General features: G+C 38.8%; 3 protein-coding genes across 10 annotated transcripts in view; 1 reads left to right on the top strand and 2 right to left on the bottom strand.

Annotated features, from left to right (window-relative positions):
• Positions 1 to 843: 843 nt before the first annotated feature.
• Positions 844 to 8211, bottom strand: tepsin (TEPSIN adaptor related protein complex 4 accessory protein). The gene is made up of 13 exons (XM_079852316.1): positions 7912 to 8211; positions 7102 to 7174; positions 6917 to 7008; positions 6650 to 6743; positions 5791 to 5858; positions 5469 to 5550; positions 4580 to 4648; positions 4280 to 4468; positions 4036 to 4204; positions 3058 to 3171; positions 2802 to 2880; positions 2554 to 2688; positions 844 to 1863 (listed from the first exon to the last, which is right to left on the bottom strand). The coding sequence occupies exons 1-13, from the start codon at positions 7948 to 7950 to the stop codon at positions 1363 to 1365; spliced, it is 1704 nt and encodes a 567-aa protein (XP_079708442.1). The 5' UTR covers positions 7951 to 8211; the 3' UTR covers positions 844 to 1362.
• A 256-nt stretch (positions 8212 to 8467) lies between these two features.
• Positions 8468 to 10340, top strand: ndufaf8 (NADH:ubiquinone oxidoreductase complex assembly factor 8). Its single transcript, XM_079852170.1, has 3 exons — positions 8468 to 8716; positions 9596 to 9706; positions 10133 to 10340. The coding sequence occupies exons 1-3, from the start codon at positions 8636 to 8638 to the stop codon at positions 10151 to 10153; spliced, it is 213 nt and encodes a 70-aa protein (XP_079708296.1). The 5' UTR covers positions 8468 to 8635; the 3' UTR covers positions 10154 to 10340.
• Positions 10341 to 12369: 2029 nt separating this feature from the next.
• slc38a10 (solute carrier family 38 member 10) overlaps positions 12370 to 18707 on the bottom strand; it is a 30313-nt gene continuing 23975 nt past the window's right edge. For 4 of the 8 annotated variants that reach the window (XM_079852308.1, XM_079852309.1, XM_079852312.1 and 1 more), the window contains exons 13-18: positions 18539 to 18706; positions 17997 to 18461; positions 17685 to 17783; positions 16946 to 16966; positions 15534 to 15773; positions 12370 to 14730 (exon numbers count right to left, since the gene is read on the bottom strand). In XM_079852308.1, coding sequence (XP_079708434.1) covers positions 13604 to 14730; positions 15534 to 15773; positions 16946 to 16966; positions 17685 to 17783; positions 17997 to 18461; positions 18539 to 18706 — 2120 coding nt within the window. In that variant the 3' untranslated portion in view covers positions 12370 to 13603. The remainder of the gene's footprint in view (positions 14731 to 15533; positions 15774 to 16945; positions 16967 to 17684; positions 17784 to 17996; positions 18462 to 18538; position 18707) is intronic. The other 4 variants (XM_079852313.1, XM_079852310.1, XM_079852315.1 and 1 more) reach the window with 1 other exon arrangement.

The raw sequence follows: 18707 nt of genomic DNA, 5'->3' as shown, positions 1-18707 counted from the left end.
TCCTCAACTAAACTTCAGCTTAGTCCAAACAGTTGTATGAGGATACTTACATCATTTCAAGCAGGTGATCTAATTGTGTACAAGATACTGATACACTTTCAGCTACTCAGTGCACACAATACTGTACAACCCAGGCACTGTGCTTTGTGTGAAAGACTATTAGCTTTTGATGATGAAAATCGTCCCTGCAGTCACCATTGTTTTGTATGTAGGACTGTACATAATATATAGCTAGCATATATACAATATTTGAAATCATTGTTATTTTACGAATTGTTCCTCTGATGTAAATTAAATAAAGATTTTTTTAATTAGATGTATCATTTATTTTATTCCCGTTTCAGTCTCCAAACGGACATTTGTATTCAAACCTGCTTTTCAAAACTCATGGCTTTAGTTTTATAAGTTGCTGTAACATTTTCACACAAGAGAATTTACATATTTGCACACAAGGTAGACAATGGTTTGGCAGGATGTATTCTGATCAAACTCGACTATGTGGGTGTTAATGTTTGTTCTTATTTTATAATGCACACAATAAATGCTTTTAGCAAGAGGAAAGACTGTAGTGCAAATAGTAGCAGCCGTTTCAGTAACACTCGTGTTTAACACCTCAACTGAAAAGCGTCCTGAGTTGTTTCTTAATAGTATCGCAAAGAATTCAGAATGATTTGAAGAGATGTACCATACTGATCATCAAGACTATTCCCAGCCTTAATGTGAACATTTAGACGATGCGTAAAGAGTATGTTGCAATTATAGGTAGAAGTTATCTCCATAAGCACGGGTTAAGTCAGTAACCACATTCACATGCACAAGAAATCCTTGACAGCAACTGGAATATTCCTGCATACATGTAATCGGCATATAAACAAAGACATGCATGTTCTTTTTCTGCTGTTCTCTGGTGGAAATACTGGAGTTTCTTCTTAGTAACTTAGCATATTGACATCAACTCATCAAGAGCACATTGACATGCAATATGTACAGGTTTGGGGTCGGTAAGTTTCCTAACAAGGTGTTTAAGTGACTCAAAATTATGATTAATTCAAGCATCAGCCAGTGGTCTCTATTCAGATTTCTGGAAACCACCAGAATATTTGGTCTAATCGGGTCATGGCGATCATGTTACTGCAGACTAAAATTTGCATGTGCATGTAAATGTAGTCACTTTCAGCAATTATAATAATAATATTATTATCCTTAATATCACAAGGTTGTTAACCATTCCAATCAACAATTTCTTTCACTGCAAAGCTGATTCTGTGCTAGAAGAAATCACTCATAGGCTGAATCATGTGAACATGAATGGAATGGTTTTTTCCCCCCATGTCAGTACACAATTGTAAATGTAAGTTGGCATCAGAGATTAAGGAAGGAGAAGGCAGACACTTGCTCACTTGATGTGGGTGAGCCTGCAGTTCTCTCACAGCTTTTCTGGCTCGCACAGTCTATGCCTGTAGTGGCTTCTACACTTGTCTGGGCGTCTGACTCGAAGGGAACAGGCTCAACCAAACACACAGGTTTGCTTCTGTTCACTAGCTCCATTCCACTGAAGAGCGACAGTCTGATTGGTTCTGAGATCTTGGAGGTGTTCGGGTTTCTGTTTCCCCCCTCTTCTTGCTCTCTTGTCATATGAGACCCAGGTGCAGCGCTGTTACCCTGTGGGTGTTGTGTAGATGGGGTCTCCTCTGATGGGATAACCGAGGTTGCGATTCCTTCAAGTCGTCCTGGAACAAATGGGATGGTCATAGATTCAGAGGGCTGGTCTGATAGTGAAGAGCTGGCGATGGTTGGACGCCCAGCAGGGTCACACCTGGGATTTGTGACACAACCAAGCAAGGCCTCAAACTGCCTTAGGAGCTAGTTAAAAAAAAGAGAATCTGTTAGTCCCACAAAATTACAAGAGGATAGAACAAGGGCAATTGTGCTTATCAGTAAATATTAGCTGTATTAATTATTATTAAACGTTACAACGTCTTGATTTTGTTTTTGGGATCTACTAAAGTAGGTTTTCATGCTTGAATGTTCAAAAAACATAGTTTTTCATTGTTGCAGCACCTCTCTTCACAGTCTGTCAGTAACACTCCGTTTAGTTTCTGTCTCTACGAAGCTCTTCTTTCCGAAAAGCGCGATGTGCTCCATAACACTTGGACAAAGCAACAACACACTACAAACGCAACTCAGCCCTGCCTCACACCCTTTTTTTGCGTATTCCTTGGGTGGGAATTATTTTGGGGGAATTAATTATTACCATTTCGCAGTATAAAGCAGATTAACAAACTGTTTTTGTACAGCTAAAATAACTGGAAGCGAATGTCAATGGAAGGCTCAAACATTCAAATTACAAATGGCCGAATCCACTCGTAAGTTAAAAATAAGGTAGATCGAGAATTTGGAGTGGAGTGGTTAACTTTGCAGACCTTTTTCATGTACAACATTACACACTAAACAAAGTTAAAATTGTAAAAAAGTATTATAGCTTTAATTTTAGCTTTATTATCATTGAATATCCTGCTTCCACTCATTTACACATGGTTTTGGTGACGGTACCTTGGTTGCCTTGTTGGCGACAGGGCCTGCGGTTCCGTCACTAAGTTGTCCGAGGCGTTTGTGTGTGATGTTGAAAATATGATCTAGAGAGAGGAAATCTGAAGACATCAGGCAGGCCAGAGCACACAACGCCCTCTGCAGGAAGCAAACACAAATTGGTTATGCTGTGTGTTATCAAAGCAAATTTTTCTATTTAGGTTTATTAAAAAAAATATATATACTAAATGTTGCAGAATAGGAAACATTACCATCTGGACGATTTGTGTGTGGTCCTGAAGTCTGCGAGAGAGAAGTTCAACAACCACCTCACAGTTGAGAGTTGAGCATCTGAAAGAAAACAGGAGCAAGACATCAGTTATTTTAACTATGACATTACTGGCCACTGGAATACACATCTGTGAAAAGAAACGCTGACATTATAAGCCAAGGGTGTATTGCAGATCAGTAATGATCAACACTGATGCCAAAACTAATCAAGAACATGTCTCGTATGGAATTTTTTACTCTTTGATGAAGTACTGGCTCTCTTCTCTGGACAGGAAGACTTTGGAACCATTGGTCAGTCGGTTGATAAGCGCCGTCTCCTGACCACAGTCCCCCAACTGAATGGCCTCCACACTGATTTAAAAGAACAAATACTAAAAGAATGAATATCTCAGAATAAATATGTGAATCTCACAAAACCTCAAAAGAATCTAATCAAAAGAAAAAAATAATTAATGTACTGTATTTTGTTTTGTGAACATGATGCCCATTTATTCATTCTTATTACCACTTTGTGAAAAAAGTACAGTACTGTTCAAAGGTTTGGGGTCAGTAAGATTAAACTGATCAAAAGTGACAATATAATGTTACAAATCATTTCTATGTCAAATAAATGCTGTTCTTTTTAACTTTCTAAACGTCAAAGAATCCTGAAAAAATTGATCATGAATTCCCCAAAAATATTAATAATAAGATATAATAAGAAATGTTTCTTGAGCAGCAAATCAGCATTTTAGAATGAGTTCTCAAGGATCATGTGACAATGAGGACTTTGACATCAGCTTTGACATCACAGGAATAAGTTACATTTTAAAATATATTAAAATAGAAAGTTATTTTTGATCAAATAAATGCAGCTTCAGTGACCACAAGGGACTTTTGTATCAAATTACCATATAAATAATGGTAATATTTGTTATACTGCCTTTAATGTATGCAGATTTTAATAAATAAATAATCTCAACCATACTGATTCATTATGATAATGAGTATTTATACTTAATTATCAGTCATGTTGGTCCGAAAATGTATTTTGTGTGAAATATGATAAATGACATGACTCTGTACGCTGCTATTTTAGTTCTGGAAATGAGATGCCAGCATTAAAATGCCCCTTGGTGATGCAATGACCTGGCGTTAATGACCTCTAACACTTAAGAAAGCAATGTGTGTTGACCACCATTAAGAACTGAAGCCCTGTAGCAGTCTGTCCCTTACCGTTCCGATAGGTCACCACTCTCCCGACTCGAGTCGCCCGACTTACTGCTTCTTCCCAGTGAGGCCTGGCTGGCTTCCGCAGTCTCCTGGGACGAGTTGTGGGAGGAGCTGTGCCCACTGTCTGTTTCCTCCCAGCCTCCACCAGCCTGCCCTGGGCACCTGTGAGATGCTAAGAGAAGGAGAAACGGTCATTTCTCTGAAACTATTAACATGCACTGCTTTTATAACCTGGTGCATGGCTCACCTCTGTGGCTGTGGGACGGGATGTTGTAGGCACATGCTGGCACTGCCATCTCCACAGTAGCAGAGGGCGCCACCACAGCGTGGTAGTGGTTATCATGTAGACGGATGCCAGGATGCTCTGTTGGAGGAAGGACAGCGCTGGCAACCACCTCGGCAGCTTTCTGAATCTTGTCCAATAGAGTCCCTCCACCTGAACGAGAGAGGGAAATGTGACAGGACACACACCAGAATGCCTTCCAGTTGTAAATATTAGTGTTGAGCTCAGGACTTGGATGAATAACATTAAATGTCTGTGTCTTACTGGACTCTTTCCTTCCTGGGCTGTATCCAAACCCCTGCATGCCAGACCTGTGCGACTCTGAGCCCATTCCTGCACACAGAAATCTTGGTATTATTCACATACTATACCTATTTAAAAAAATGTAACTTATATTAAAGTATACCTATTATACTTTTTCGGATAATACCTTTTATGTAGTGTTATAAAGCTGTTTGGGAATGTAAAATGTCTGCAAAGTTTCAAAGATCAAAGTGCAGGATAAATGGAGTTAATGTCTCCCAAAAGAAAGAACCGATTGTGAACTGTCTGAAACGAGTCGCCAGTAATTCCAGTCTTACTTCCAGCTCGAACCTACGTAGGTTTGTAACAAATTTGCATAATGCCAGCCAATGGTCTTCGTCGGCTGCCTGTGAACAGTGTCTGCTTTGACCCGCCTTAAAACACTAGTTGTAGCTGATGCTGGGAAGAGTTTAGTTTGTGCTTTTGATATGTTAAGAAGATCCACATTTGCGAAAGCAAATCCACATTGCAGTCGGTCAAATTGATACGATGAAACTAACGCCATTGTTACTGTTTGTATCACTGTGTATTGTGCTCTGAGGAAGCCTCTGGAGCTGAAATACAGATATGGTAATAGGCGTTTGGTTTCTGACATGCGCTAGAAGAGGTAGACCAATCACAACAGACTGGGTCATCTGACCAATCAGAGCAGAGGAGTTTAGAGAGACCTTGATCGAACCAGACAGTGGTTTCGGACATTGTGATAAAAGAGGCGATGCTGAAATGTATATTATATTTTATGAAAATAAAAGTGTGTTTTGACCATGTATTCATGTAAACCTATGGTAGAAGACCTCCAAAATAAAAACAAAAAAGCATAATATGGTGAAAATACCAAAACAGCACTCACCCACAGACTGTGTCAGTGTTTTGTGTTGAGACAGTCCAGAATCTGAGGACATGGTATCATTAAATAGTAGGCTAGCCAACTCCTGTACAGAAACAAATGCTGGCTCAATTCAGACAACAAATAGACAGAAGAGTGAATGCCTGCTGTATTAATTATACATTTCATATTCTTTATGAATAGAAGTGCATCTATGGTTGTTTTCTATATATACCATAAACTGTAAAACATATATTAAAGTAATAAACAGAAGGTCAACATACAAGACTACAAAAAGCACTTAACTGGAGTTTAATGGGTCAATGATATTGATTTAAAGTTTTACCTGTGCCGAGCTTCTGACTTTCTGAAAAAGAGCACTTCCATGGATGGGGTCCGGGGGGCCGCTGTAGACTAAGAAAGACATAATACGGTCACCCTTTTTATTGACTCAAATAAACTCAAAACATAACTCAATCTATTTACTTCTTTAAAATACTTTACTGTTCAAAGGTTTGGGGTCAGTGTGCTTTTTGTAATAGTATTTAAACTAAGAAGTCATTTATGCTCACCAAGGCTGCATTTATTATATGGAAAATACAGTAAAAACAGAAATATTGTGAAATATTATTATAAATAACTAATTTTAAAATGAATATGAAGTTCAAAAAAGCAGCTTTTATTTCAAATAGAAATCTTTTGTAACATTATGAAATTCTTTACTGATACCAATTCTCAATTTAATGTCTTTACTGTATAAAAGTATTCATTTCTTTTAAAATAAATCCACTGACCGCAAACTTTCCTGCTGATATTGTTACTTATTCAACAGTGCATGTTATTCCAAAGAAAAAATGTGTTTGCAAACTTTCATCAAAATATAAATTATTTCTTTGCTTTTAAAACGACTTCCAAATTTTGCTGACTTCACCAATCCGTCCCAATTTTAAAGTAATACAAAGACCACTTTTAACAATCTAATCAAATATCAGTGGCTAAAATCAAGTCCTGTCCTACAGTTTAATCTCATTGTATATAATAAAGCAGGTTGCAAACATCCCTGCATCTTGATTATAAGATTTTCACATGTTACTGATGCTCTGGTTTTGATGACTGAAACATTAGGGTTTTATGTGTACACTGACTCCTAAGAATCAGTCAATAAGACTTCCTGTGTTTACCTTGAATCGTTTAGACCTGCTTACCTATTACTTCCTGTATAAATGTAGCATTCCGCCGTAGCTCTGTGAGGAAGTGAGGTGGTCCATGGCCACATAAATGCAGGAGAATCTTCAGGACCTTGGACAGGGTTAAAAGCACAATAAACACCACAGACCAACAAAACATATCAAAAATACTTCAGAACATTGAGCTCAATGAAGGGAGTTTATGAATTACTCTTTGCAGGGTTTGAACCTACAATCTTCTTATTACCAACCCAAATAAGACTGAGCCACACCACTCTCTCTCACCTTAAGTTTGACGTGGCAGGACTCCACCTGTAGTCTCTCCAAGAGGTACTCGAGAAGACACTGGCAGCAGCCCACTGACTCATGGGAAATTTCTTAGTTACCATGACTGTCAAGGTCCACTGATGACAGAGAATTCTTTATTCTGCCCTACTCTACTTTCTTCTGTAATGCCTCAAAAAGGATACTGCCGATTTCCTCAAAAAGATAGCCGGGACAAGGCGATTCGTCATCTGATGTTGCCCGCATAAGCGTTGGCACCTGAGACACAAAAAAAGAGGTGTCTTTTTAAAAAGTCACCTTTAAAGTCAGTTTGAAACGGAAGTTGCAATAGTCTTTTCTTCGCTATTGTTCTTCGAAATTATTTTGATTAAAGAATATGAGGCCACATGAATTCAAAAAATGTTTTATGTGCACAGATAAATCATTTATAATAAATACTGAAATATTCCATAAAAAAATAAGAATTGCAAATTTTGCTTTCATGGTGACTTTAACTCGCTCTATATGTGTATATGTATGTATGTATGTATATATATATATATATATATATATATATATATATATATATATATACACACACACACACACACACACACACACACACACACACACACAACGTGTTTCGTATTCTTAGAAGTACTGTGGTATTATTACCATCTAAATTACCATGGTAGAGTGATATCATGGTACGTACGTTACTATATACAATGAAAGTAACATGGTATTTATATAACACTCCATTATAGGACACTAGTTTCACTATATAACATAGGCACTCATGTTGCTGCTATGGTACAAGTAAAAAAAAAACATGGTAGGACCACAGTACATGTCCAAAACACCATGGAAGTACCATGGTATTTTGGTCGAGTATTTTTAAGTGTCTGTTTACAGTCTATTTAACGGCCAGACATACAGTAAACAACGTAGGAAACTAGGTTTGGCGTAAAAGATAGCTGAAATGACATAATATCCCTGGTGCCACGGATACGTACTTTTTGTAGGAAAATCAAACGTTCCAGTAATGTAGCCATGATGGAGCAATCTGTGTTTTTTCGCCGGTCTATGTACCATTGCTCACAGGGCGGGTGACCGTGCGGATCCTTCCTGCCCGAGAATATCCTCAATCACACGAACCTCTGTTTAGCTCGCCCACTCTGATTTGACACAGCGCTGTCCGGTTTGTGAATCGGATCTTTTCAGTGAAACAGTTGAACAGGTTCAGACATATTTGATCATAGATATATCTATGTATTTGATCACGAATGACTCCATTGAAAAGATCTGTTCAACGCAAGCGATTCGCGGAAATGAATTGTAGCCAATAGAACGCGGTCCTAAAGAACACGTGACTGGATATGGAAGTTCATCTGGAGTGGATTTTTTGACCATCCTGAAAATGTCTTTGAAATCAACTCATGTTACTATTGGCTCTTCATCAGACGCAGGAAACTACAACAGAAAAATCAACCAATCAGAAAGCAGCGAAGATATTTCTGGTTCCATATTAACGCTTTGATTGGCCAATTACTCGTCAATGGGAGGTTCACACACGTTATCTCAGAGGTCAACAGAATGGCGCTGTCCATGTTGAATAAATCTCTGAGTGTATGACTTTTGTGAATAACTATGATGGGTCACAGAGATTTTAAATGAACTTCGACACACCAAAGTATTATTTTGCTGTTATTTAAAGGATTATTTTCAAGTCTTTGAACTATGTCTGGTTCAAATGTTTGGACTCGCAGCAGAGCGAGAATGAGACTCTTCCCAGAGCTGTTGGCTCAGTGCTCAGGAGAGGTATTCATTCATTCAGTATTCCTTATTAGTTTAATCAGTATTGTCATGTGTGTATGTATATATGAAGAGTTCAGATGCAAAAGCCTCTAAGTGCCATCTGAAATTTTCTTCTAGAATGATCATTTTTATCAAGCTCGTATATTTAAGTTCAGTAATTTCACTTAAATGGCAATGAAAATTACATATTAATTGTCATTTAAGTGAAATTACTGAACTTAAATATACGAGCTTGATATGGCACAAGATGGCACTTAGAGGCTTTTGCATCTGAACTCTTCATATATATATATTTGTGTGGTGTGTGCATATATATATATATATATATATATATATACACACACACACACACTCACCGGCCACTTTATTAGGTACACCTACTTAGCTAAGAACAGGAAAATGAGGCTACAATTCGCATAGGCTCACCAAAATTGGACAATATAAGATTGTAAAAATGTTGCCTCGTCTGATGAGTCTTGATTTCTGTAGCGACATTCAAATGGTAGGGTCAGAATTTAACATAAATCTGGTGGTGTAAAGGTGTTTCAAATATTTTCTTGGCACACTTTGGACCTCTTAGTACCAATTGAGCATCGTTTAAACACCACAGTCTATCTGAGTATTGTTGCTGTCCATTTCCATCTCTTTATGACCACAGTGTACCCATCTTCTGATGGCTACTTCCAGTAGGATATAGTCCATGTCACAAAGCCCAAATAATCTCAAACTGGTTGAACATGACAATGACTATACTCAAATGGCCTCCACGGTCACCAGATCTCAGTCCAGTAGAGCAGGTTTGCATTATAGATGGATAGATAGATAGATGCATTATATTATCGTTTTGTAAAGCTGTCTGTTTTTCTATTATTATATTATTAGGCAGCTGCTTATGGGAAATGTGTGGCCGCCACAACCACTGGAAAACAGGAGCTGACCAAAAACATGTGCGTCAAAGAATTTGAAGCACTGAGAAGCTGCTTTCAATCTGCTGTGAGTGTTTTATTGCGATTATTCTGCATATAGACAAGTTTTTTTTTTTTGACAAGTATCCTATTCACACAAACCTACATTAGAGACATTAATCAGAAAACAATGTTTAAGATTATAAAGTATCATAAAGTAATATTTAAATTATTTTATACTTTAATTATTATTAAATTGTTGTGGCTTAAACATTAGAGCATGGCGCTAACACCAAGGTCATAGGTTTGATTCCCAGGGAATGCATGAAACCTTGAATGCAATGCAAGTAGCTTTGGTTAAATGCATCTGCCAAATGCATCAATGTAAATGACAAATTTTATATTAATGTTTATAAATATTCTCTGTCTAGATATTGTAATATAAAAAAAAAAATGTGTATGTAATAGGCTATATTTTGTTGGCTTTTCCTAACTAATTGTTTTATATTTGCAGGCGAAAAAGGGAGTAAAGTGAACAACATCATGAATAAATATCATGTTAACCTTGACAGCGTTGGAGATCATTTTAATTAATTAGCCAGTAAAACATCTGGTGATGAATATCTTCTTTCATAGTTGCTTTTGTCATTTCTCTCTCTCTGTAAATACACACAGATATATTAATAATGTGTTTCAAATGGATAATTGCATTGTGCACAAAACCACAATAAATTTTTTTCATAAAAACGTGGAATCATAATTATCTTCCTTTGTTCAGACATATCGTTACATTATAATATATAGAGGCAGTTTAGACTGAATTATATCACCATCTGCATCATTACTTTGCTGTTTTCACATATCAATATATCAGAATTGGGATAAAAGAGGCAGACTAATGATAACCAGACGTTGTGTGTTGTTTGGAGTGTGTAATTGATGAGGGAGTGTCAGAATGAGAAATGAGATATGAGGTGTTGCGTGATGGGTGGTCATTATCACGCCCTTGACCGCCGATTGCAGATCAGCACTCCAGTCAGGCTCCAAATTTGGACTCGCTCCTGAAATCTAGGATGGCGGTTTTAAGGGGTTTGTTTCCAATCAAACAAAAGCAGGCTGAAACATGAAAGGCCAGCTGATTAATGTGTATCCGTGGGGTGTATGTCACTGGCACCACAAAAGATTATGGGCTCTTAGTCGTCTCGTATGGAATGTAAAACTGTGCCACTGTTAAATACACCCTTCCTGCACAACCCGCACCCTCATTAGCCACATGTTAATTGATAGAAGGGCCATAAAGGCAGCCACTAATGACTGGGGATCAACAAACGAAGATTGGCTCCGGTATTAAAAAAATGTTTCAAGCAAAGCAATGACCTGTATATCTATAAGAAAACACATGCTACAGGTTATGCTTTAGCTTAGTCACAATCAGTGTTTGTGGCCGTCCTTCATTCGCACATTTTTAGTGCACTACAAGGTGTTAATTGAAAGAGAATGGTCCTTTGGAAACGGTTGTGTTTGGTCCAAATTGGCTATAAAATCGAAAGGTTTAGGCTGGGGAACTCGTCTTGACTTTAAAAAGGCTTATGCGGACAATCGGTTCTGTGCACATTGAGCATTAATGTAGCACGTTGTACGGATACTCGACATGGAAAATCAACCAGGGACAGCAACAATGTTTTAAACATTTCTAATTCTTATATAGTCATCAAGCATGGCATATAATTGAGAGACTAAACAGGATGTTGTGCATTCAAAAAAAAGTTTGTCACAGTGCAGGACTGTTTAAAGGGATAGTTCACCCAAAAATAATCATTTAGTCACTCTAAAGTTGTTCCAAACCTGCTTTTCTTTCTTCTGCTGAACAGAAAAGAAGATATTTTGATGAATTCGGGTCACTAAACAGTTGCTGGGGCCCACTGACTTCCTGAGTTTTTTTTTTTTCTGTTAGTTTTTATTTGGGTCAATGGGGCCCATCAACTTTTTGGTTACCCACATTCTTCAAAATATCTTTTTTTGTGTGTTCAGCTGAAGAAAGAAATTCATACAGACCACTTGAAGAGGAGTAAATGATGACAGAACTTTCATTTTTGGGTGAACTATCCCTTTAAATGAACAAAAAAGTATGAAAAATGTACTATTCACTATAAAATGTAACCTAAAATCCTAAACTTGAGGGGAAAGGATAATTTGTACATCTAATATAATATATAATAACTCGAAATATGAACACAAAGAACATTTTGCATAGAAGTTCTGTTATACATAAATCTTTTTATTAATTTAACCCAATTTTCACCCAAAAGAACACACTAAAATGGTTTAGGCCAAACAGTTATCAACTTCTGAAGTCTGCTAACATGTAACTTGAGCATTTTTAGAGGTCTCCACGTCATCTGCTAACTTTTAAACACCTGTACATGGATAAGTAAGCCGTGTTACTGAGAAGGCAGCATTTTTCCATTAATATCTTCTGATTTCAAACCATATCTCTCTCTCTATATATATATAAATTTGCTCTTTTGAAATATAAAACGTAAGATCCCCAGAAGCGAGATCAGGAAATTTATCAAAAGAATAATCAATTACCATGATTAGTTTAACCAGCAAGGTATAAAAAAATGCAGTTGGGGGAAAAAAGACACAATCCACACACAGTGTGGGTGTAACAGACTTCAGATACACATCACTGCAGAACATAAACCCATGAGGCACTGATAAGAATCACATCTTCATAGGCAAATATGGAATGTAGAACAACAAAGCAATGCAACCCTGAAAAGAAATCCATTGCACAGTGAAAACAAATAATTGACTATGGGAAACAGTTACGTTCAACACTAAATCAAGAATCTATATGGTCCAATTTCAGAAAACCTCAAAAGATGAGAGTTGAATACTTTCATAGTGATAAAACAGTCAAAGACAAGCTGAACACACAAACAAATCAAAAGAGAAAAACAAAACGCACAATAATTTTAGTCAGCTAGCAATACATCAGACATTTTGCATCAGTCGGAACATCAGCGATTCTCATACTTCATTCACTTATAGCCGGTTTGACTAACTATTAGATGTAACAGTTAACAATATAGTTCACTTTTAAATATACTATTAATTATTAAGTTAACTCTTTGGAAGAAAAATCTGATACTGCAGCAGACCCACATAGAAAGACACTCCTTTAAAAGGTGTACATTTGATTGCATTAAAAAGAGAAAGAACTTAAAAAATTAGATCAAAATGTGTTTCATAAAGGACTTTGGATGAAAATGAAAGAAATATTATTTGCAGGATTTTTCTGAAACCCATTAAGGAAGTCTCCGGCTGGACTTAATGTACATCGGAAAAACAAAGATGTCAGTGACTGTAGTCTCAGATAAGAAACTCATTTTTACCAATCAGACTGACCACTGAACATATTGGCCAAGGTAACATTAACACTCCATGTTCAGAATACAGAGTAGCAGATTGAAAACACTAAGGCACACACAGTAAATGGTCCAATAGTTAATTGTAAAGCCGACGGAAGTTTCTGGCTTCTATTTTCATTCACAGAAGGAAGTATGCAATAACTAAATTACATTTTACCATAGCAGACACAAGGGGGTACACTTGTGCCGTTTTCCTTCCTATGCGATGGTCCAAAACACAATATTCTTAAATGCCCAGCGTGCCCATCAAGGCCCATTTTTAATGTGATGCCCGCTCAGTTTATTACACCAGACATTCTGTTTATTGCACCAGATTCAGCAAAATCTCACACAAAACAATAATGGAAGCTCATAAGGGACTATGGATTCAGTGTTCCCGGCGGACAACTAAAGGATCACATCAAAGTGCCCACTGTCATCATGAACCCAAAAGGACTGTTGTGTCTACTTTTAAAATGAGGAGGAAAGAGATTCTTCTCACAGCCAGATCACTTTGTCTGCACGTCCATTTGAGAGGTCCAGAGGTTGTCTTTCCAGAACATTCTACTCTAGTCTTCATTCTCCTGCCTTTGAAATGTCTGTTTAAGCTGGCGTGTGTGAACCAGAGACCCTGCCAGCAGCTGTTCCTTTAGGTCAGCGTTTAAGTCTAAACCTCCTACGTCCCGCAGAAGATCCAGGTCAGCACCTCCTCCACCCTCAGGGTCCACAGCTCTGCGCCTCCTCCTAAGGTCATTCTGTCCGCTCCTCTTTTCCTCTACATTCTCCTTCAAGTCCCTGCCTCCTTTTTGCTTGGGCATCGACGGGAGTTCTGCTTTGGGTGCACCTTGCTCTTTCTTCGCGTCAATGACCTGCTGTAGTTGGTCTAGTCGTTCCTTATGCTCAAGTATTGATTTCTCCTTCTCGGCACGTTCCACGATCTCTTTATCCGTCTTCTCTCGTTCCCGTTTTAAACTCTCATCCTCAAGACTTCCCTTGTCCCGCCGCTCCTTCTCCTGCCGCTCACGTCGCGCATCAATGACCTGTTGCATCTGGTCTAGCCGTTCCTTGTGCTCGGACAATCTTTTCTCCTTCTCGGCACGGTCCATGATCTCTTTATCAATCTTCTCTTGTTCCTGTTTTAACCTCTCTGCTTCAAGCCTTTCCTTCTCTAGCTGTTCCTTTTGCTGCCGCACGTGTTCCAGCTCCTGCTCGCGTGCCAGTTCCTCTCGTCTTTCCCGCTCCTTCCTCTCCTTCTCAACACGGGCCTGCACCTCCTTCTCAATCCTTTCCTTATCCAACTTGTCTTTCTCTATTCTCTCCTTCTCCGCCTCCAGTTGGGCCAGTTTCTGATTCAATCTCTGCTCCTCAGCAAGAGGGTCAGGATTGATTTTGGATGGTTCTGGTTCTCGTTGGTGCAGCGGAAGACCTTGGGCATCGACCTCTGCAGGTACTGCTTCGCCTTGCCCTGCTTGGTGCTCCTTATTGAGAACTTCAGCACCTCCTTCTTGCACTGATTCAAGGGCATTGTGGGGAAGACCGGCTACAACATCAGCCTCTTTTGCTGCTTGGTCCTCAGGAACCGGCTCACCCTGTTGCAACTGGGCCGAAATGACAGCGGCAACTTTAGGCTTCACTGATCCCGCCATCCCTTCCAGCTGCCTCTGCACAACATTCTCCACCTCACCTGCACCCTCTCCTACAAAAGACATGATGTGTTTCATTACTGCACTGCAAGCAAAATCACTTCAGAAGGGAGCAACAATACTGCTCATTCTCTTTATTTTTCACTACATGACCAGGGCCACAAATAAATTTGAGAAGAGCTGTGTCTGTATTAATACCACCAATATGAAACAATGAATGCGTTTAAATGCACATTCTTAACTAGATTATGCTTAATAAGCCGGCAGTGCACGTGTTCGTGTAACTGCATTAACCCGGTTTCCTTTATCGGAGTAAGGTCATAAAAGGCTTATGCATAAACCTATCATCACAGCTAGATTTTTCCCCCTTACGGCGATTTCGCCCAGCATGTAAACGCATTAACCAGCTTTCGGTTGGCTTGTTGAAGTGCGCATGTGTGATACGTGACCGGAACGCATCCAGACAGGGCAACTCTTTTTTGATCACACTCTTTTCTTGAAATCTCGTGCAGAAGTGGTACAGTGAAAATGCTGCATCTGTAACTGCACGAGAGGATAATATTTGAGCCGTAAGTTTCCCGCTGACATTGCAATACTCTTTTTAATGCTTTATTTAACATCACAACCGACATAAACAAATGACATACTCTGAGTCAGAAACGCAAATTAAGTTTTGATGGCACTACCGGGAAATAACCTGATTTATTAATAAAGTCTTGTAAAGGCGGTTTACTTGCGTTGTCTGGTTATTGGTTTTCATGTAAACAACAAATTATTTCAATAAGCTGATTTTTGTAAGTTATCACCATACTGGTGTGCTTGTAAACAGGATCATTATCTGACTTTAGAGACTAACCTGCTACTGCCTTTGGTTCAGCTTCTCCTTCCTTTACTTGATGGACCTCCTCCTGGTCCACATGTCTTTTCTGCTGTTCTACTGCCTTTGGTTCTTCTTCTCCCTCCTTAATTTGGTGGATCTCCTTGTGTTGCTCCTCAATCACCGCCAGAAGTTTTTCCTGTTGGTCCAGAAGCCTTTTCTGCTGTTTTTGCTGCTCCTTAATGACCTGCAGCAGCACAGCATGGTCCAACTGACCCTCTGAGGATCAGTCAAACAGAAAGAAAAAAGAGAAGAAACAATGATCCAACATGCCTTAAAATGGACAATAATACGTAAAAATGTAAAATTTGATTTTAAATTTAAAATCCTTTGAATATAATTGCAATGTAATTATCTACGGCCAAAACAGTTGTCAATCTGATTGTTTATCAAATTAAAACTAGATTTGAAATTTTTCTTAAGAAAATGTTAGTGGTGAATGCCTATACAAAACCTGCCGCCGTGATGTTGTAGTTGGCCTGATAACTTTCCCAGTATTTGCCAAGCAATAATCAAAACAAGGTGTTCTGATTCTCAAGCGTATTGTTAAGTTCTTCTAGGTTGTTGCTAGGGTGTTTCTATGCAGTTAGTAGTGTATTGTTAGGTGGCTGCTAGGCGATTGCAGTGTTGTTCTGTGTGATTTTTTATGCACTGCTTGCCAGTTGCTAGATAGTTACTAGGGTGGTTCTATGCATGTGCTAAAGCATTGCTAGGCAATATGGAATCCTAAAAACATTAATATGGAATTCTACCAAATAAACCACTTTCATCATAAAACAAGAGACAGTTGTACTTCCAGAGCTATAGGACACTATACACACATAAGCCGCTTTTCCAGAGTCGGGCCGAACAGTTCTAAGAACAGTAAGGACTGGTTCCAGTTGTATTTCCACTTGAGCCTGGTTCACCACGACATGATTACAAACCGTTCTCGGCCCCGGAATTATCAGCACGGTTGGTCACTTGTCTGTTGCCTGGCTACCAATTTCTCTGTGCACTATTTCAGCAATATAAACACAAATTAATAATAAAATTAAAAGAAATATCTGATCATCCTCCATAACGGTCGCTATTCTCTCATATCGTCTGTAAACTCTTGTGTTAGCAAGGCAATGACTGACACATTTGTATTACATTCCGAAGAGTTCTGTTATCAGCACCACAGTGGAAAATGAAACCATATCTGTACCGGCTGGCCTGGATCGGCACGGAATGGAACGGTTAAGCAAAGAGAACTGCTTGGCCCGATGGTGGAAAAGCGGCTATATACAGTAAACTAAACTATTATTAACAGTTATGACTGAAGTGTGAGAGAATGACTTAAAAATAATAGCAAAGATGACAGACTGAATGAACTGAGAACAGCAGATATAATACACATCATCTCGTACCTGCAACAATCTTTTTAATCACTGTAGGAGGCAGGAGTCCATGGCACAACAGAATGGTGGAGGAAGATAAGAAATCGAGAAACAAAAGAGAAAAAGACAGCAGAAAGAGTGCAAAGTGCCTTAATAAAAAAACAAGCCACGTGAAAGAGACAGATTTAAGATTTGGTGCTTCCTTGCAGTATATCTGAGCATAGCAATGCAATATGACAGTTCAGATGTCGGCCAGAGAAGAGAAAAGTCAACAGAGAAAGAAAAACAATTACTTAGAAAAGAAAAAGGGCAAAATAGGTTCACATATCAAATACTACTTTCTAGTGTATGGATTGCATAAAATGAATTTGCTTAATAAAATGATCCTGTATTGTATCCTACTAAGTCATGGGTAAAGGAGTTATATATTTATAAATTAATTATGAATATTATGAATCTTAGATATTGTGTAACAATAAACCTATGATTAATGGAGAGAGAGAGAGAGAGAGAGAGAGAGAGAGAGAGAGAGAGAGAGAGAGAGAGAGAGAAAGTCCATTGTCCATTTCCCACTAAGAAACAAGGGTAGAAACCATCTGGCCAGGAGTTATGAAGGATAACAGAACCAGAAAAAGAGAAAGGAAAATTGCAACTGTGAGCTCACACATCTGACTGAATAACAGAACAGGAACCACTATTTTTCAAACCTATTTCAAACAACACTTCCTATAGCTTATGGACAATGTTCTGTGATGGATAAAGCACTTACCTTCCATCTTGTCCCCATCTTCATCCTTGTCTGCTCCTCCATCCTTTCCATCTGGAACCTTCTCTTCCTTGTGCTCCTGCACAAGAAGCTTCTCCTTCGCTGGAGGAAGCACAGTCAATGAATGAACAAATCATTTGCTTGGGCCTTATGATGTGCCATATAAACAGAATATGAATAAATACAAAAGGTCAAAGGCTACTACTTAAGAGTTTATCAGTCATGGACGCTAAACAGAAACTAGATGTTTACATATTATGAAGATCTGGGAGGTTGCCAGAGATTTGTTAAGGAGATGCTAATGTGTTCACTTACATTTCTCATCCTGGGGTTCAGGGGCTTTCACAATCTCCTCTGGTATCTTGTCTCTGGCCACTTCATTCTCATCATGCTTCTCATTCACTTCAGGCAGGTTTTCTGGTTCTTTATGTACCACCAAGGGCTCAACCTTCTTCAGATCTTCTGGATTTTCTGCCTTGTCCAATACCTCATTAGCTGCAAGCTGGTCTTGATCTACAACCCTTTTCACCACATTTATTCTTTCTTTTGACTTCTCCTCTTTTATAGATTCCTGCCCTAAGTCTTGTGCTTGCCCTGCCCCCTGCTCAGCAAGAATCTCCTCCTCCTCTCTGGCAGGCAGTTTCTTTTCTTCCTCCACAGCTACAGGTTGTTTCTTTTCATCCTCTAGCTCCTCCTGGTTTTTGATCTCATCTACCTGAACTCTGTCATGAGGGATGGGCGGCTCATGGCGGTGGGCTTCCCCTTCTGGGACCGCTACACCTGTAGAAGATAAGTCATAACTCTTAACTGCTAAGAAGTTCATAAAGCCATCAAAATTACAAAGCTAAATGCATTACCTGCTCCAGGGCGATTCAGCTGAACCTCTTCCTCCTTATTCTTTCCCTCAGCCACTTCCACAGGTACTTTAATTTGAGGGGGCTCTGCTGCTTCCTGCTCTGCTGGCTGTTTAATCTCTATTGGGGGCCTATCTGGCTTCTCTCCTGGATGAGGATCCACTCCATTCTC

The sequence above is a fragment of the Squalius cephalus genome (assembly GCF_949319135.1).
Source record: "Squalius cephalus genome assembly, chromosome: 19".
NCBI lineage: Eukaryota > Metazoa > Chordata > Actinopteri > Cypriniformes > Leuciscidae > Squalius > Squalius cephalus.
The sequence above is the reverse complement of the archived record's forward strand: the minus strand, read 5'-3'. Positions and strand labels throughout refer to the sequence as shown.